General features: G+C 43.9%; 1 protein-coding gene across 1 annotated transcript in view; it reads right to left on the minus strand.

Annotated features, from left to right (window-relative positions):
• The window catches only part of KIF5C (kinesin family member 5C), a 154,231-nt gene extending 135,311 nt beyond the window's left edge, over positions 1–18,920 (minus strand). The window contains exon 1 of the mRNA XM_039469948.2: positions 18,381–18,920. Coding sequence (XP_039325882.1) covers positions 18,381–18,506 — 126 coding nt within the window. The 5' untranslated portion in view covers positions 18,507–18,920. The remainder of the gene's footprint in view (positions 1–18,380) is intronic.
• Between the last annotated feature and the right edge of the window lie 2,337 nt (positions 18,921–21,257).

The raw sequence follows: 21,257 nt of genomic DNA on the forward strand, positions 1-21,257 counted from the left end.
AAAGGGAACAGGGAATTGTATTCCCAAACTATTGCAATTCAGGTAAGAGCCAATCAAGGTCTTCAGGACCCATTCATGATTAAAAACAAAACAAACCAGGTATAGACTGTACTTTCTTACCTCAACAATAAATATTTACTAAAACTGTACAGCACACCTTGTTTTAAGATCAAGAACAAGACAAGAATTCTGAGTATCACTGACTGTCCTGCAGGTCCAATTCAATGCAGCAAGACAAGAAAAAAAAGAAATTAAAAGTCTACGTCTGGAAAGAAGGAAACAAAACTGTCATTATTTGAAGAAGATAAAATTATCTTCATGATGTATCTTTCAGAAGCTACCAAAAAATTTTTAGAAAACAGTTTAGCAGTGTGGCTGAATGAGCAGATGGAATTAGAAATCTAAGAAGCAGACATAAATCTCTCCACTTTTAAGACAGAGAAGAACACAGATTAAATAAAGGTTTTTATGAGAGAAGCATCATAATCTTTTCTCTGTGGACAGGTGCATGTAGATTAATAGTACATCTAAACATTCAGAAGTGTAGCCTAAGAGGTTTCCAAGCATGTGCATCCAACCCTGAGAGGAATGGCACTGTGTTCCACCGAAGGTCCTAAACAGCCTTTGAGATGGACATTAGCATAACCGAGAAGCCAATTCTGCCTTCATACATAATTCAAGATTAATGCAAGGGCAAGCAACAGAGGCGGAAAAAATTCTTCCACTGTTAAGTCTAGCCCAGGTTTAAAGCTGTCTTCTCCTATAGTATTTCCCAAACTTCTGTCTCAGTCTAATTGGTTGCTAATGGGAACAACAAAGCTAGGTACGCCTATTCCATTTACTGCAGGATTGCTGATTCAAAGAGGAAGGCTCCAAGAGTCAGAGAACGGGAGCAACACTTATCACACTTGATTGACATCAAATCCTTTTAACAGGTAACATTTCAAAGAACTAGTGCCTCAGAGAAACTCTAGTTTAGAAAATGCTGTGCGCTCCAACATTCTCAATTGCTGGTATGAACCAAAATTTAGGTGCAACATAACAAACGGCTAAAAGGAAGGATGCTGGAGCCCACTGTGTTGGTTTGAATCCCAGATCCACAACTTACTCTTCTGTGACCTTTGGCAACTTACTTAACCTCTGTATGCTCAAGTTCCCTCATTTGCAGAATGGTAAGAGGAGCTATGACAAGAGCAGTTACTTCACAAGGTTATATTAAAGATTAAAATGAATGATGCAATGGCTCACGCTATAATCCCAGTACATTTGGAGGCCAAGGAGGATGGATCACCTAAGGTCAGGAGTTTGAGACCAGCCTGACCAATATAGTGAAACCCCATCTCTACTAAAAATACAAAATTACCCAGACATGGTGGTGCATGCCTGTAATCCCAGCTACTTGGGAGGCTGAGGCTGGAGATTGGCTTAAACCCGGGAGATGGAGGTTGCAGTGAGCAGAGATCACACCATTGCACTCCAGCCTGGGCAACAAGAGTGAGACTCTGTCTCAAAATAATAATAAATAAATAAATAATGAAAAGAAAAGGAATGATTTCATATATGTAAGCCTCTTATTTAAGTGTTGTCACTACACTGTTAGAATTACAATATTTTGCAAGTGAGGAAGAATATGACTTTGTTGGTGTAAGACAAAAATTGCTCTTCATGAAATAGGTCCATAAAGGTCTATGAGAAGAGCAGTAATACATACACTGTCTGCAGTTCTGCTAATCAAGACATTCAGTTAATTGATATTTATACTGAACACATTAATGCCTAGATTTGCATTTGGTTTGAGGTTGGGTGACTAGAAAAAAAAAAAAAAGCAATCCTTAGCCTTAAAAAGGTTGGAGAATTTTCTCTAAATATGGTCCTTCTAAGTATTCAGGTTGAAAAGCACCTTTTCTCCAACCTTCTGTATTCATTTTCCTGAATAAAATACATCTTCTGAAAGGAAATTTAGCACTAAAGAAATTCTGCCAGTATTCCAAGCCATTTTTAGGGTTATTTTCTACCACCTCTTCCTTCAAAACAATAAGTGAGTTCAACAGACATGAAACTACTGCTGTACATGGAGGAGCCTTTGAAATGTGAAATATCCCAAATGGGACAGTACTTACCCAGAATGCAAAATTCTTCCAGAAAACATCTATCGCAACAGAAAAATGCCTCAAATTATACTTTACTTTTAAAATATAGCTTAATTTATGCATACTTCATTGTATGTCAATTCCTTGAAATCCGGTGATCTATAACATATATGATAACTAGTAGCCAGAACAATGTCATCTCCAAAGATTAATTAATTAAATAAAATATTAACATAGTTGTCTTTTTGGATGCTAAGTCAAGAACCCATAACAGTTGAAACTCATTTGGGCTACCAGCCATAAAACTGTGAAAAGCAAACTTCAACAGTACCCATCCTCATGGGAACCTCAAAAGGGTTATTTGAGGTCAAAAGACACAACATTTAAGAAGAAATGTCACATGAGAGTATTTCTGATTCAGCTATAGGATACAGCAGAATACCAAGTCAACTAAATCAAGTTTCAATTCCTCTAGCCCTCTTTCAAGCCCCTCCACATCCAATCCTCTCCTTTCCAGCTACCTTACTGGCTCCTCTATATTCAGGTCTCTCGAAAATGGCTCACATGCTTCCTTGTCCTTTCACACACAGTGATTATAGCTCTTTTTTTTTAGAGTCAGGCTCTTGCTCTATTGCCCAGGCTGACGGGCAGTAGTGCAATCATAGCTAACTGCAGCCTCCAAATCCTAGGCTCAAGCAATCCTCCTGCTTCAGCCTCCCAAGTAGCTGGGACTACAGGTATGCATGACCATACCTGGCTAATTTTTAAAAACTATTTTGTAGAGGCAGGGCCTTGCTATGTTTCCCAGGCTGGCACAGTAATCATCTTGAATGCCTTCTCTCCCCTGTAAAAACTCTATTCCATCTTTCCTTTTCTCTTTATGGCTTGCGTGTTCTTTAAGTTGTATACAAAAAAAGTGTCTTTATTTAAACATTTTTAAAACTATTATTTTAGCTAATACGTAGTATAACAGCATTATAGGTAAAGTTTTCACAAACCAGTTAGTTTTTTAAGTAAATGACACTCAGCATGACAGTCAAGGCACCAAAAAGGACCCCTGTGTTTGAGTGACTAAACCTATGCATTAAAGAGAGCATTTTGTACTCAAAGTAAATTTTGTAGAAAAGGAACCATGTCATGTCTTCACTAGTAAGATAAGAGAACAAATATACCCATAAAGGGGGCCCACAGCATTCATTTCTTCTCTTTTTCTACCCCAATTTCCTCCTCATATTGCCTTTCATTTTGTTTACCTTACTCAAGTTCTCCCCAGGCTTGCCAGTGAGCCCACAGGATGATGTGTCTGGTGGCTGAGCTCTTCTAGAACTAAAGACGTGCGGATCCCTGAGTACACATAACCATCAAAGCATGAAGTAATGTCTTGTGAGTGGTGTCACCACACCTCCCAGAAGAAGGATGAATTCCTACCAGAAGCAGTCAAACATAGTGCCAGATCATCTAGTGAAATGGATCTCCATGGGTGCTGCTATTAGTATACCAAAGGTCTGAAGCTCATTCAATGCAATAGCAGAAATAATCACATCTGTAAGAATGTGAGAAGAGCCCTGAGTTAGTCCCAAATGTAAATCACCATCTCCAACCAACTCCTCTGCCAGTTTATGGATGTTGAGGAGTGGAGTACATTAATCCCTCAAAGTCTTTCCTCCCTCTATATATCCCAAGAGACTCCCTGCCCACCAGCCTGACCCCTGGAGTGCTGACTGGCAACCATATTCCAAGTTAAAATAGTTTGCTAAATAGTTATACAATTAGTTTACAATTCATATATATCAGAGGAAAAACAGGATTTAAAAAAAAATCTCTAAGATACATGAATCCCAGACCATGGCTCTCCAAATCTTTTCAAAAATGAAAAGATTTCAAAATCTCCTTTATTTCAAAAATGAATTAACCACCAGATGGAACACTCATACATCCCTGGTGGTCATTGGAATTAGTAGACCCTGTATGGAAAGCAATAGAATATTTCATAGAATCAAATTAAAATGTTCACAGCATTGGGCCTAGGAAATCTGCTTCTAGAGAATTTATCCTCCAGAAATAATTCAACAAAAGAACACAGCTCTGTGCCTGCAGATGCTCATTAACCCATCACCCAGAGAAAGGGAAAATGGAGATCCCAATGTATTATGATGAGATGGGGTAGCAACCTGTGATCTGTCAGCCCACAGGACATTTAAGCAGTCACTGAAAAGTAAAAACATGAAGATACTACACAACATGGAAACCGTTTATGGAGTAATATATTTAGGTAAAAAGGTAGAACTGTATATCTATGGTTGGATTTTTTTTTTTTTTTAATATTAAGCACCAACCAAGAGAAGAAAGGCGGATAGAAAAAATTAAAATGAAAGCTGTCGGGTAGGGAGATTAGGGCTGCGTTTGCTGCTTGCTTTCATGTTACCATCACAGCGTTTCTGTCATTTACAAAGGAGGAAAAATCAATTCTGTGCCAACCCAGACAACAGAAACCTGAGTGGGGGTTGAAAAGAGAGATTTTTCAGCACAGAATCAGACTCTTTCTCGGAAGAGCTGCGTGGCCTTCACCTGCAAGGCGACCTCTTCCGCAAGCTGAGGCCAGAACAAAAAGAGGCACCTGTGAGCGACAAAGACGGTTTCCCTCGCCGCGCCAAACGGAGTGGCCACCTCCCACCACCAAGCCTCCTAATGCGCGCTTTTGTCCCGCGGGGCGGAGGGACCTCATTAGAAGGCGCTGGTGCTAAAGGGAAATGCATTTCCAGAACAGGAGGTTTCATCATTCCTAGCGCGAGCGACAGAATGGTGACAGAAGGTAAGCGGCAGATTTGCATCACCGCGTCTCTCCTCGCCTGGAAATTGGAAACAGGCCGCCTGCGGAGGCGACCCCCGAGGAGCCGCGGGCCTGCAGTGCCTTCCCGGGCCGGCGGCTGGGGGCCCCTTCCGGGGGGGCCAGGCACCAGGGCGGTAGGCGGCGTGCCACCTCTCAGAGACCAGGCGCCCCGTCGCCTCTGGGCATTCTCAATGTCACCCACTACTAACGCATCTCAAACCCGCTGCCGCAAACAGCTCGCGCGAACTTAAATTGCTACAGTGCTCCGCGGGCACCCGCGGGGTCGCAGGCCTTGCTGCGGGGGAAGGGGTAGTGATGGGGGCGGGGAGGGGCAGCCTCCAGGACACATTCTTTCTCGCATCTTTCCTCAGCAACATTCAAAACGCAAACATGTAAAGAGCTCTAGGGAACTGCAAAGTAAGCGAAGCGGATTACTAGCGCGGGGAGGCGGGGAAGGGGACGTGGGGTGAAAAACTGCCTACTGGGTACTATGCTCCTGTTTGGGTGCAAGATACCCAAGTAACAAACCTGCACGTGTACCCCCTGCATAGAAAACGGAAGTTGAATTTAAAAAAAAAAAAAAAAAAAAAAATTTTACATTTTCTAAACAGATTCCTACCCCAGCTTCAAAGTAAGAATCAAATTGTCCCTCTGTCTGAGGTTTCCCTGAACGTGGCTCCCCCCGTATCTTCTTTCTCATTGTCTCTGGGCACTGATACCAAGCCTTTTTTTTTTTTTTTTTTTTTTTTTTTTTTTTTTTGTGAGACGGAGTCTCGCTCTGTCACCAGGCTGGAGTGCAGTGGTGGGATCTTGGCTCACTGTGACCTCCACCTTCCGGGTTCAATTGATTATCCTGCCTCAGCCTCCCGAGTAGCTGGGACTACAGGCCAAGTGATTTTTTTAATTTGCTTTCCCCACATTGGACCTAGGTTATTGATGGCAGGAATCTTGTCTTACTTATCATAGTAAATCCATGATGCTTAGTACTGAGCTCAGCACATACTAGATCCTCCATGTATCAAAGTGAAACTGACATTAATAAAGGCAAAAAAAGAAATCAGAATGTCACCTCTAAATGTTAGAGCCATGCTGTCCAAGAGAAATACATGCCAGGCACAAATGTGAGCCACACATGTAACTTTAAACTTTCTAGTAGCCACATTAAAAGAAGTAAAAAGAAGTGAAATTCATTTTATTATTTAACCTAACACATCCAAAATATTATCATTTCAACATGTAATGAATATTTTAAAATATTAGTAAAATACTTTACTTTTTGTGTACTAAGCCTTTGAAATTTGATGAATATTTCATACCTACTGCTCATCCCAATTTGACTACCTACATTACGGGTGCCCAGTAGTCACGCACAGCTACCATTTGGACAGCACAATATTACTAAGGAAGTAGCTATCAAACAGGTGTGTATTTTTCCCCTTTCAAACTCTTTTGGATAAATGTCTAGAACAGAAAATATTGTTTCAGGCAGATCCTCAAGGCAATCTTTACCAAGAGCCATATTTATTAAGAAAATTTTAACAAACACATGAGCAAGCAAGGCTGTTATTCTAGGATATAGCCTAGGGTAGTCTGGGTGTTATTTCGCCCGCTTGTTTGAACAGATAATTAGCAGGTTGCGTTTTTTAGTGAAGTAATTAATTATCCTGGGAGAGCTGAACACTTCCTTCCCTTCTAAAGTCGACTTTACAACAAGTATCATACAAACAAATGATAAGTAGTTAGAAGGATTTGATGCTATCATAATAACATTAGTATCAGGGACCCAGGAGTGCCGGAAGCCTCCCCTAACAGCCCCCTCTTTCCCGCTGAGTGGGCAAGTCTGATCTACACAAGAATAGTGACACTCCAGGTGTCCAAGCACCACCTAGGTAGGGCACCCACACCCGTCATCCCAATACGGAACCTGGCCAAAGTCCCAGGTGAGGAGAGTTCCATGGGGTCTTTCCATTTCCTTACTTCCCACCCAACATTCTGCAGCCTTACCTATTCTAAACCTTAAGACCAGCCCAGTTGGGCCTGAATCTGTGGAGTAAGCTGAACTTATCCCCTCAGCAGCATTCAGAGAGGAGAGAGAAAGGTCGGCCCTGGAAGCCATCCCAGGAAGCCAGACCCTACAGTGGTCAGCCTGTCACAGAGGGAAGACGCAGGAAGAAATATTGACCAGATTGGCATTTGTCCCTGTCTATGGGGCAAGAGATGGCTATGAAAGGGGAACAGAAGTCCCTTCCCCAATGACTATCCGAAGTTTCTAATATTGATGGAGTTGTTTTGTGCCCAGATTCCCAGGTGAAAATCAATAATCTCTGAGGAGTGAGGTGCCAGACAGGTCGTTCCAAGAAAAACTATGATATAACCTCCTCAGAGAATTGAAGCCGACTGCTCGGCCTTTCCTCATAAGGCAAAATGAGACCTGGAAAGGGGAGAGACTACTAAGAGAGTAAGCCCGACAAAGGAAGAGTCTCCGCCATGCAGTACAGAACTGTGTAACCAAGATCTTCAAATAAATGCTTCTAAAATAATATTAGTGATCTGCAGCTCTTAAGAACATACCCTGCAGCTGGCCGGGCTCAGTGGCTGTAATCCCAGCACTTTGGGAGGCTGAGCTGGGCAGATCACAAGGTCAGGAGTTTGAGACCAGCCTGGCTAACATGGTGAAAACCTGTCTCTAGTAAAATACAAAAATTAGCTGGGTATGGAGGCACATACCTGTAATCCCAGCTACTCAGGAGGCTAAAGAGAATTGCTTAAACCCAGGAGGCGGAGGTTGCAGTGAGCCCAGATCGTGACACTGCATTCCAGCCTGGGCGACAGAGTGAGACTCCATTAAAAAAAATAATAATCTGGAGCTAAAGATGTTAAAGGTATAAATTACTGGGGTTTGGTTTTTTATTTGCACCTTTCCTCCAACTCCATCTCCCTTCCAAAGTTTTCCTTTAATGAGAAGAGGAATATGAAACATAAAAAGAGAACTACAAACCTTTTTCCTTTAAGTACTGTGTTGTGCTGAATTCTGATCTCACACATATACTTTCCCTTCAGCTCTGCGGACATATTTCCCAGCATTCAATTCGCATCAAGGATGGGTATGCACTGACGGAAAAGGTCATATGCAATACACCTGGACACACTTAAGAGGATTGCTCCAAATGTAGTTGATGGCAATCTAATAAGAGAGGGTACTGAAGACAAATGAGATGCATTTGCCTGTTTCCCGGATGCTTAACAAGCAAAGGCAAGGTGAAGCAGCAGCAGGAAGAAGGCCACAGAGCAGAAAGCTCTTTAAATAGCTTTCAGGTGACCTTGCCACACTGGCACTGGTGGATTAAAAAGGATAACTGGGACATGGACATGAGCATTGTGAAGGGAGACAGGCTAGGAATCTGTTAGCCCTGATGGCCCCGTGCATTCTTCTACCACCACACCTGACTCTACACTAGACAAGTCTATCATGGCAAAAGGCTCCTCTTGTTTCAAGGTCGACGTGTATGAGCATTTTTCTCCTCACTGGAAATCAACAGTACCTAGCCTTCTGATTTGAAGAAATCAACTGCAAAAAGAAAGGTAGAAAGCAATGGGGGGAATCTGCCTGGGCATTTGATAGTGAGGAATTATTGTTAATATTTTACATGTAATAGTGTTCTTGTAGTTATGTTAAAAATAAAGAGATACATATTGAAGTCTGTGGGTCAAAAGATATGAGATGTTAAGATTTCGCTTTAAAATAGTCTAGTGAGGTTGGGGAGAAAGGTGAGCAAAGAGCAAAAAATAAGACTGGCCATTTGCTGATGATCATGGTTAAAAATGGTTGATGAGTACATTTTGTTAGTCTTTCTACTTTGCCATATGTTTGAAATTTTATATAATAAGTTTTCAAAAAGAGCACCTAGGAACCAAGGGGTGAGAGAAAAAGCAAGTCTCTGCCTAGGACTTTTCTGAGGGGGTTATTTTTTTCCTTTCTCAGCTTACCATTGCCCAGAAGATGTCACAGGGCATTCAATGTGAGCACCAAGAAGAAAGGATACATCCATCCATCCTATTTTTCCCTAAGACTACAATCTTGGTCTCTCTCTCTGTCTCCAGAGAGAGATTTAGCTTTTGATCACCTCCAACAAACAACATCCTTTAGGATATTGAAACTGACAAGAGACAGCCTACAAAATCCTACGGTTTACATTAAAAGTCTGAAGGCATTGCCACATTCTGGATCTGGGGGTTAACAGTGCATGACGAAGCACATACCCTCGGTAAGAATTTAATTTAGCTCAAATATGAAGGAATGCCTTATGAGACAAACTGGCAGCAGTTCCACAGGGTGAGCAGAGAAGTGGGATTATAAAACAGAAGACAATTTGCAATTTCTAAGTTGCTCCCTTCACAAACTGTAGTGGATGTCTTAAAATCATCTTGTATATCCTTTTACCCAGTAATCTCAATTCTAGGAATGTATTCTAACAAAGTAACTGGGCAAGTCCATGAGGAGGTATATGGACTAATGTTTATATCAAGACTTTGTTTATAGTAGGGGGAAAAAAAAAAAAACCAGAAAACCTAAAGGTCCATTAGTAGGAAATAAAGTATTAATTAGGCATATAATGAAATTATATGCACTTTTTAAATGCTGAAAATGTATAGTACACTAGACTTCAGACATCAGCATTTAGTTTAGTAAGTATATTATTAAGTAAAAAAGAGTTTTAAAATGTATTTTATAAAATATCTTTGTTTTAAAACAAAGTGTGTTGGAAGAATAGAAAAGAACTGAAATATACAATAAAATGTTAATTATGGTATTTTCTGGTTAGTAAAAATTAAATGTAATTTTTACCTTCTTTATGATTTTTTCCATGGTCTAAATTTTTTTCACTGTGCAGGCAACATATTAGGACCCTCACATACACAAAAAGAAACTATTTATTTTTAGACAATAATAACAAAACCATAAAGATGTCTAAAGGAGAAAAGACAAATTGCAAGAGCTGGACAGAGGTCAAAGTGACAATCTAAGCAAATAACCTTTAACTCTGACAGCCAAGGAGGGTCAGCACCCTTTCCTTTCTTTCAAAAGACGTCTTATACTGAGCAACTACTCTGTTCCAGACCTTGGAGATGGAAATAAATGGGACACAATTTCCTGCCCTCAGAGTTTTCAGCCTAATTGGAGGAAAGGACAGATTTACTAAATAAATGAAATGCACTACTGGGGAAGAGCAAAGTACAGTGATGCTGAAGGGGAAGAGGCTGATTTCACCCAGCTGGAAGGAGGGGGAGAGAGGTACTGATCAGAAAAAGTGTCAGCGCAAGTATTGCAGGCTGAGAGTCTAAAGGTGAGTAAATGCTTTTCCAAAGCTCACAGGCCATGCAGGTGAGGATGGTCACCCCTGGTATGTGGATTGATGTGAGCAGCTGAGGGGAAAGGGATGGGGATCGAGCAGCCTAATCTTTTTGAGGGGGAACAGAAGCACAGATCAAATATGTGGTGAGGGGTAAGGCTAGGGAGTAGGCAGGCCCGAAGTATGGAGACCCTGGAATGCCCCACTGAAGCACCTGGTTTCCAACCTGAGGGCACAGAGGAAACTCTGAAGGGTCTGCACCTTCCCAAGATGAGTCAATCAGACAACAATGTGGAGAATGAACCACTACTGGGCCTTAACTGGATGCCTGACATGGACTAGCCACTGGGCTTACCACACAACAGCCCTGGACAGTGGAGAGTATTGTTATCTCTATTTTACAGGTGAGGAAACTGGAACTCAGTGTTAGGAATCTGCCTAAGTTCTCACAGCTAAGAAGTGGCAGAGCTCAGAGTTCATCCTAGGCTATCTGACTCACGCCTATGTTCCATGCCAGGAAGACACCACGATGAATCTAAAATTGTTTTCTCGAGAGTTCTCTATATTTACAAACAACCTCAAACTCCACGACTCGATTCCTGCTAAAAGGAGCTTGGTTGACGTGCAGCGAATGGATTACGGGGAGAACTTTCTCGGCAACAGAATTAGAACTTTATGAAAAAAAACCTGGAAAAAAGCAACATGAGACTGGATCCGTCAAGGGGCTTTATTTTTTTCAACTCAAGAGAAACCTTTAGGGAGTAGCCAATTTGTTTTTGCTTTTTTAATAAGTAGACACAGGTGGGAAACCTGAGGTAAGGACGGACTAAAGGGAAATCAAAGGTCGGGGGAGGTTTCCAACTGTGAATGGGAAGAAGAGCTGAGAATGGAAAACGCTGTTAAATAGGGGAGTCGGGCCAGACAAGCCCAAGTGGGAGCAGAGGGAAGTCTCCAGTGCTACACAAGTAATTTACGGAAATGCAAAAATTGGCATTTATGGAGTCTTGATTTCAGGCAGGGAAAGGGGAAAAAAGAAACCTTCAGTCAAGATACATTTACTAAGCAACTATACAACTACAGCAAAGGAGACGAAAACTTAAATTAAAAAAAAGAAAAAGCTACATGGGAAGGATATATACACACACGCACACACACACACACACACACATCTTATGTGTGACCACAACGGAATGGCTAACATAGTCTAGAACTAAATGAAACATGCGCTTTGCTTTCAAGGATGTTTAGATATACCAAAAATAAGATGAAAACAGTGGCTACTCCAACCAGGAGAATGGGGTGAACAACTGCCTAAGAAATGGTAATACAAGAAAGGTTTTCAAGGAATAGCCAGAATAGGGCAGTAATTTGGGGGCAGTAATTAGAAAAGCTAATGTTGATATGAGGAAAGACACCAAGGGAATAGAAGGCAATTAGCGTCTTTTGAGCATTTTCTCTGTGCCAGACACTCTCTCACCACTTCATTTCATTTCGTCCAAATGACCCTGTGAGATAAGTAATTATTATCTGCACTTTCAATATGAGAACATTCATGTCCTGGAAAGCTAAGCAACTTGGAAAAAACAAACAGCTAGCTAGTGAATCTACACTTGGTTTTGTCTCACTTTTCCTACTCCCTCTCCCCACCCCATTCACGGACTGTGTGCCCACTGTGAATAGTGAGTGGCCCCGGTTACATATGCCAGAGTACAGCTCTCTGCGGTGTTCACTCAGTCTCTGATTCCACGGGGTACATGTGAAGGAAATCACTAATCCATTTCAGGTGATATCAACATCGCTGAGTTTAGAGCACAGAGGAGTGAAGCACTGATACACCCTGACACTACTAGACTACAATGCACTTAGATAAAGTGACTAAATAAACTTACTTTGGTTTAAAATTCTGCTTTTAGATGGAAATGAAAAATGGTACAATCACTCTGGAAAACAGTTTGGCAGTTTCTTATAGAGTTAAATATATAGTTACTTTACAACCCAGTAATCCCATTCCTAGATATTTACCCAAGAGAAATAAAAATTCATACACAGAACCTATATGCAAAGGTTCACAGCAGCTTTATTCATAATCATACCAAACTGGAAACAATCCAAAAGTCCTTCAACAGCTGAATAGATAAACTATGGTATATCCGTACAATAGACTACTACTAAGCAAACAAAGAGATGAATTAGTGATACACACACATAAATAAATCTCAAAGAATTTTTAACTGTAAAAACCAAGACTCAAAAAGATAATGTATAATTCTATTTTATGACAATCTGTAAAAGGCAAAATTATGGACAGGAAGACAGGTAAGTGCTTGCCAGAGAAGCATAAGGGCTCTTATTTATTTATTTTGTGGAGTGATAAACTGTTTTTAATCTTGATAAAGGTGGTGTGTGGTAGACAGAATAACAGACCCAAAAAGACATCCATACCCTAATCCCTGGAATTTGTGAATAAATTACTGTTACATGGTAAATGGAACTTTACAAATGTAATTTCAGATACAATTAAGGTTGCTCAAAAGATGACCTTAAAGGAGGAAGACTGTCTCAGATTATTTGGATGGGGAGCTCAATGTAACCACATGGGCCTCCAAAAGTGGAAGGAGGAAGAAGAGTCAGAGACATGCAATGCCTGCAAGAGGGGGCCTTGACCCACTGCTGCTGGCTTTGAAGATGGAGGAAGGGGGGCAAGTAGCTATGACACAAGAGTAGCCTCTAGAAGCTAAGAACACACCCCAGGTATAGTCAGCAAGGAAATGGGTCCCTCAGTCTTACAACCACAAGAAACTGAAATGTGCCGCCCATTTGGTGAGCAAAGAAATAAATCCTTCCCTAGACCCTCCAGAAAAGAGCATGGCCCTGCCAATATCTTGATTGTGGCTTTATGTGACTCTAAACACTCAGAGACATCAGCCCACCTACTGGATTTCTGACCTATAAAAACTGTGAAATAAAATAAATGTGTTGTTTCAAGCCTCTTATGTTTGTAGTAACTTGCTATGGCAGCAATAGAAAACTAATTAATACAAGATAGTCATAAATCTCTATGTATTTGCCCAAAGCATAGAACTACTATACACCTAAAAAGTGGTATTACTGGCTGGGCATAGTGGCTCATGCCTGTAATCCCACCACTTTGGGAGGCCAAGGCAGGTGGATCACATGAGGTCAGAAGTTCGAGACCAGCCTGGCCAACATAGTGAAACCCCCGTCTCTACTAAAAATACAAAAATTAGCCAAGTGTGGTGGCATGTGCCCGTAATCTCAGCTACTTGGGAGATTGAGATAGGAGAATTGCTTGAACCCAGGAGGCAGAGGTTGCAGTGAGCCAGGATGACACCATTGCACTTCAGCCTAGGTGACAGATTGAGACACCATCTCAAAAAAAAAAAAAAAAAGTGGTATTACTGTGTGTAAATTTGAAAAAACAGAATCGTTTTAATGTTATTGCTTTGGAAGACCATTACTGTGGGGAAAAAAAAAAGTTTTAAGATGTAGCTGTATTTCTTCATTTGATCTCTAAAATCCTAACTCAGGCTTGAATTTGGTCTCCATCCAGGCCCCTCCCCCATCCATCCACTGCCAAGAAAGAATCTAAGCTCCTGAAGACCGAGGCCACTTTCCAGCTCAGGTTTGTGGCTGATGCTTTGCTCTGGCTTTTAGGCCATAACTTACGTTGCCTCAGGAGGAAGCACTCATCTTTAATAAGACCTGCTTTCTCAAGACTGCAAACAGAAAAGCCCAATAAGAGGAAAGTACAGTGTGAAAGTCCATTTCAAAGTTCTTTACTGAGAACTCACCAAGGCAGAGCTTCCATCAATTTAGTTGCTTCAGCCAGGCAGCGTGGCTCACTCCTGTAATACCAGCACTTTGGGAGGCCAAGGCGGGTGGATCACCTGAGGTTAGAAGTTCAAGACCAGCCTGGCCACGGTGGTGAAATACTGTCTCTACTGAAAAAACAAAAATTAGCCAGGTGTGGTGGTGAGCACCTGTAATCCCAGATACTCAGGAGGCTGAGCCAGGAGAATTACTTGAACCCAGGAGGCGGAGGTTGCAGAAGGTTGCAGTGAGCCAAGATTGTACCATTGCACTCCAGCCTGGACAACAAGAGCAAAACTCTGTCTCAAAAAAAAAAAAAAAAAAAAAAAAAAAAAAAAAAAAAAATACAGTTGCTTCAAAACCAATAGGCAGAGCCCAAAGCAATGGATGACTCACCAGGATTTTTAGCAGCTAATGGAGTACTCTGAGAAATGCTGTAAATCCAATATTTTTGCTGAAAAATTAATGTGATGGAAGGGAGCCTCTTTTCTAATCACTTACCCACTCCCACTCTCCACTTCTAGCTCACCATCAATGTCTTTAGCTCTTCTAACTTTTGCCAAAGCTCAATGTAGTTCTTTCTCAATTATCTTATATCATTTTAAACATTACATATGCTAGCTTACCAGGCCCACTCAGAGAAACAGCACTTTTCTTTAAAATTATTTTTTAACTACTCCCCACAGCCTACAGCCAATAAAAAGTCTATAGATTATGTTAAATATATACAAAGTACAGATTTCCAGAATTCACAAAGAGATTGATAAATATTTATTACACACGTTCTATGCACAAAGCCCTGGGAAGTATAAAGGAGCAAAACATTCAGGGTCCTTGTCTCTATACGTGGCTTACAATGTCATTAGATATGTGACCCAAGCTAATAATAATCCAAGGCAAAAAATTGAGCAGATCATGTACAAAACAAATGCTATCAGAGTTCAAAGTGGAGAGATTGTGGCTGGGATGGTCAGGGAAAGAGAGCTTTGCACAAAGCTGAAAAACTACAAGAGTGATAGAGATCATTTCTCCCAGACAGGACATTTTTATAAAAGAGAAATCTAGAACCTCTACCTGTAAAATCTCTTTCTTGGAATATATCTCCATAACAAACAGAGCTTTAAGGGAAAATATGACCCCAGTTTCAAAAACACAAAGAATTTCTGGCATCTGAATTTGGACTAACAGATAACTCCACCAAAATTCATTCTTTACTTGTTTGAAAGTGACACATTTCTGGATAGTCTGGGCTTCTTCGGTCATCTCCAGTCTGTGCCCCTAGAATTAAGGAAGGTTGTGCATATCTCTTCACCGGCAACTGAACCATGTGAGCTGGTTCCAACTGAATTGACTTGGGGCCATTCTACTTAACGTATATGGCATGATACAGACTGCCAGAACCCTCATTTCCATTAGTGCCACAGTATCAATTAAGAACAGGAAGGGTCCTGGCACATGCTAACCCAACCCCCAACACCCTTTAGTATCTGGCAGTCTTCTTTTCTGTACATACACTCACTAAAAGATACATAAACAAACGTTCATACCAGCACTATCCATATTAGCCCCAAACTGGAAACTATCCAAATATCCAACAACAGTCAGTAGACAAATTGTAGTATATTCGTGTCATGGAATACCACAAAACAATGAGGATGAATTTGACAAGCATAACATTTAATCGCAAGAAACCACACACAAAAGAGAACATACTCTATGGTTTTATGTATATCGAGTTAAAAAGAAACAAGCAAAATTAATCTATAGCATCAGAAGTCAGAATCATGGTTACCCTGAGGCAGGGGGAGTTAGGGACTGGAAGGGCCACAGGGGGATTTCTGGGGTCCTGAAATGTCTGTTTCTTAGTCTGTGAGATGGTTATAGGGAGCATTTACTTTGTAAAAAGCCATCAAGCTGTATACTTATGGTAACACTTTTCTATATAAATGCTTCATTTCAATAAAAAGTTTACCTTAAAAAAATTGAAAACTGTTGTAATAAAGGATTATACTAGGATGAGCAAAAATCACTTTACGGTTGAAAAGCAATGTGTATATTCACATCCACAATTTTTATTTAAGTTTCTTATTTAATATGGTGACTTGGCTTTAATTTATTTAGTCAACAATATATGCATATTTAGATAAGGAAATAAATATATACTCAGAGCAATGTCATAATATTAAAGAAGAAGAATTCTAAAATTAAGGGTCTCTGCTTTGCATACAGGTCAAAGAAGATTATTTATTACTTCATTGGTTCTAGGAAAGGTGGAAGGGGAAGAGAAGGGAGAGGGGGGAGGGGAGAGGGAATGGGGGAGGAGAGAGGAGCAGAGAAGAAAAACTTTTTCAGAATCTTCTAAACCTCTGGGAAAAAAGTAGGGTAACCAGAACATGTTCCAGTACTGCACAATTATTTGTTTGAAAATTGTTACAAGCCAAGGGGCAGGGACTAGATGTCCCCAGTAACTCCCACTCCGTCTAAACTACAACCTGGCTCACGAAGTAGCAGATCAGGCTGTAGGCAGATCCTGGCTGAGAGCTGTAAACCAAACAAGTCACTATCTACCCCAGGTACTGTCCATGTATATGTCACTAACACTTATCTACCATGAACTGCAGAATTTCCTTCCTCATCAATGGTAGCTTCTATCTTCTCTGCAAGTTTAACACTAAGCAGAAAGAAAATCCTGCTTTCCTGCCCTTAAAGGTCAGCTCACAAAATGACCGCCTATACACACAGCGTTTGGAGGTCAGACTTTCCTGATGACTGTGAAAATGGGGAAGAGAGAAGGGGTCCTCAAGGGGAGCTGCCTTTTAAAGCGAGGTACAGGTCAAAAGCCCTGAGACCAGAGCCTTGCCCAGGTTCCTCTAGCGTGGACAGAGCCCGCCTTACGGTACAGCTGGCACCTGCTGGTCCCCAGGGCCCTTCTCAGGGACTGCGGCAGGCAACCTTGGCAAAGATGCTGGGGACCGCCCGGGATGGAAAACGTCGGCCTCTGGCGCTTAAGAAAGGCCAGCCGGACTCCGGCAATACCCTCGGTAAATTGTCACCTGTCAATCACTTGACCTAAATACACCAGTCACTGGGGGAAGGGGAGGAGGGGGTTAGTCGGAGCATGCTCAGTGATCGGGATGACATCACTTAATCAATGCTGGGGACGGGAAGGCTGCATCAGCAGCCTGGAGCAGGCTGCCAGGAACGTGTCAGCGGGGACCGGGAGGCTCCCATTAACTCGGTCCGTCCCCACGCGGCTCGCATACAAAGGGGGAACCATCATCAGCCACACATGCTGCGGACAGCGGGCAGGGAAGGGGCGGGGGACCCGGCTGGTGTAATTCATTTGACAGAGTCCTTTAAGAACTAAAAACCATTGGTGCTCCCTCCCCCCACCAGCAGCCCCTGCTGTACAGAGGGAACTAAGTCAGGGAGAAAAGGTGGGGAAGGGAGGTCACGAGGGAGGGGGGTCCGAGCCGCACGAAGTAACTTCTGCTCTTGGCACAGAGGGTTTATCTCGCTGTGCCCTGAGCCTCCTTGCCCCACAGATGCGGACACAGCCTCCTCTCCACCCAGCGTGAGGCGCATCCGAGGGTCTGCAGACGTGGGAAGGAGGTCATCCCAGAGGGGAGGGTTCAAGCCCGACTCCACATCCAGGGCAGCCAGGCGTGAGACGAGGCGGGAGACACACCAGGCCTCCCGGGGACACCGAGGCCACCAGGACTCCCCCCACCCTCCGCCTTCCGCGCGCGGAGCAAGGTGAAACGCCGCGGGGAGCTCCGAGACGCGGCTAGAATTCTTCCTGTACTCTTTCTTTCTTTATTGCCAAGGTCGTGAGAAGAGGCGGCAAATCTCTTTGGTAAATCGAATTGATTGATGCCAGGAAGCATCTGAGGGTTGCAGAGCTCACACTTTAAAGGGGGCCTAGGCACCCGGCTTCAGGGTCACCCGAACACACTACCCACGCGGCGAGGAGAGCGTGGGGAACAATGGACCCACCCGGGCCCCCACCCCGCGAACAATGGCGGCGCAGAGCCCGTCCTCGCCCCCCACCCCCACCCCGGCCGCCCGGCCCGGCTCGCCGCCCGCGGCCGCCTCTCCACCCACCCAGGAGGGAACCATAGGGCGGGGGGCTAGGGGTCTCTGGCCAGGTCCACCCGAGAGGCCAGTCCCGCGGGGATGTCCGAGGGGGCGGCCTGAACATCTCCGCTGCGTCTGGGGCGTCGGGGCGCCGGGTTGCGGCGTGGAGCAGTAGGGGAGGCAGACGCCCCGGCCACTTACCCCGATCACCACGGTCTCATCGCCTTTAAATTTGGGGATGAATTTGTCCCCGCGGAGGATCTCCGCTTCGTTGAGGGGCCGGAACCGGCACATCACTTTGATGCTGCATTCGGCTGGATCCGCCATCTCGGCCGGCGGTAGGGAGGGGGCGCGGGGATGGGTGGGGGGCCGGGGCCGGGAACGACCGGGAGGAGGCCACGAGCCTCACCGCCCACAGCTAGGCCGCCTCCTGCAGCCTCCGACGACGCTTCTCAGCAGGTCATCGCGAGCCCAGCCGGCTGGGCAGCCCCGGCCGCTCCAAGCCCGGGAAGGTGGGCAGCCTCTAGGCTCCGGCCCCTACGCCTGCAGACCGGCCTGCCCTGGCCCTGCCCCGGCCCTGCCCAGCGCCCCCCAGCCCACCTGCCCGCGACCACGCGGCGGGCGGACGAGGCGATGCGCAGGGCACAAGCCTTCCCCGGCTCAGACCTCCCGGGCTCCTGCGCGCTCAGCCATCCTGCATCAGCACCAGCGCGCTCTGCAGCCTCCCGGCCCGCCCCTCCGCCCCGCCGCCCCGCCCTCCCCCAGCCCGCCCCGGGACGGTGACGTCACCGACGAGGTCCGCCCCGCCCCCGTCCGGCTCCGAGCGCTGCGCATCCCGGGACTTGTAGTCAGGCTACCTGCGTTGGGGGAGGAAGAAGGACAGAATGCGACCTCCAAGAGCCTGCAAGTCCCGTCTGCCTGCCCAAACCAGGAACAGGATGGAAGTCATATCCAATATTCCCGGTTAAAATCTCTATAGATAACTAGAGCTGTGTCATCTCATTACATCTTTTCCTGATCCCAAAAGAAAATCACTTGGAAAACAGCTCCCAATAGCCCCTGGGTTTCATTCTTCAACTTCTACCACTAGGTAAGGATGGATGTTTCTTCAGAGTTTGGGTTTGATTGGACTTGGTTTAGGTTGGCGACTAGTCCTAAACCAATCAACCAGAATCAGGGATTTTGTAAGATTCTGGAGGAATCTCGTGGTGGGAAGGTTCCCAAAAGAAGAGGGATGATATTCCCGGACATGGTGCTGGGCTGGCAGAATGACTGGGTGTCCACTCTATTTTTCCAGAACTTCCTTTTCCTCTAAGACCCAGCTTACCCTCTGTTGGAAGTAAATGCCCGGTTCTGCAAAGTGAAAACAGCACTCAGGCAAAAGTTTTCTCCACAGGGCAATTTACTTGTGTGGAAGGATGCATCTGGCAGATGGAGCAATGGCATGAGCACACTGAAGGGGAAGGGGGTCTTATTCCTAACACAGCTAGCCCCTACTGCTGTGTCTTTCCCCTCTTAGCTAGGGTTGGACTGCATAGTCTAAGCTAATTTCGATTGGCTATTTTTATTATTATTATTTTTAAACAGAGTCTCGGTTTGTCGCCAGGCTGGAATGCAATGGCGCGCAGCTCACTGCAACCTCCGCCTCCCGGGTTCAAGCAATTCTCCTGCCTCAGCCTCCCAAGTAGCTGGGAGTACAGGCACGTGCCATCACGGCCAGCTAATTTTTGTATTTTTAGTAGAGACAGGATTTCACCATATTGGCCAAGATTTTCTCAATCTCTCGACCTTGTGATCTGCCCATCTTGGCCTCCCGAGGTGCTGGGATTACAGGCGTGAGTCACTGGTGCCTTGGCTATTTCAACGAGAGCAAGGGTACAGCCAGAGTGGCGGGGTGAGGAGTTTGGGCGGGAGGGATGGTTACAGAGCAGGTGACTAAGGGTGCCTAAGGACGGAACAGGTGACTAAGGATACCTAAGGACAGAGGCTAGGAGGGGGTTGTTTACTGAAATTAGGGGCAAGGAAAGTAAAGAATGAGGAAGTTAAACTTTAAAATGGAGAAGAAAGAACAGGGAAGCTGAACATACTGACATATTGGTTCAGTGAAGAGGAACTCAGAACTCACTGTACTTAAGTTTTCACCCCTCGAATTTTAAAGGAAATTAACGAGTTAAACTTTGAAGAGGAATTTTCTGTATCTTACATCTCCTTCCTCAAGAAGCCTTTCCCAGCTAACTAAACACCTACAAAGAGTTGGTGGTCCTCCTTGATGTTCCCCCAATCTCCTGTGCCTGTCTCTAGCACTTCACTTGGGCAGTGATATCTGATTCATACCTCTGTGTCTGTAGCATCTAGCACGTAGTAGGCAGCATACTGGATAAGGAATCCACCCTAGGAAGAAGCAATGCCTGAGTATGAATCCCACCTCTGCCACTTACTAGATGGATGAGCCACGGCAAGGTATTTCATTTCCTTAAGACTCAGTTTCCTCATCATTGTCGTTGGGATAACATCATCCTGTGGTTTCTCTGGGAATGAAAAGAAATAATGGTTTTAAAGCACCTAGCATGGTGCCTGACATGTACACAGTATAAGCTCTTGAGAGTTAGATATTATTATTGGGTCCTGAGCAAATGAATATAAAACAAATGAGTTAGTTAATTTTAGGAACACACCTGTTGCTTAAATTCTGGTACACCTGAGAATACTAGTGTTCTCTGCCTAGCTGAGAGGACAGACCTACTAAAATCAACTTTTATGAACCCATGTAAGTAGTACCAGTTTTATTTTCTCTCCTCGCATGTAGTGAAAGTAGATTAAAAAGACCCAGCAGGGCACGGTGGCTCACGCCTGTAATCCCAGAACTTTGAAAAGCCGAGGAGGGTAGATCACAAGGTGAGGAGATCGAGACCATCCTGGCCAACATGGTGAAACCCCGTCTCTACAATACAAAATGAAAAAATTAGCCGGGCATGGTGGGACATGCATGTAGTCCCAAAAGTGCCACCTTCTCATCTGTTTTTAAATTAAGTAATTCTCAGGCCCAGAGACCCATCATCTTTAATGGTCAACTTCATA

The sequence above is a fragment of the Saimiri boliviensis genome, chromosome 5 (genome assembly GCF_048565385.1).
Source record: "Saimiri boliviensis isolate mSaiBol1 chromosome 5, mSaiBol1.pri, whole genome shotgun sequence".
NCBI lineage: Eukaryota > Metazoa > Chordata > Mammalia > Primates > Cebidae > Saimiri > Saimiri boliviensis.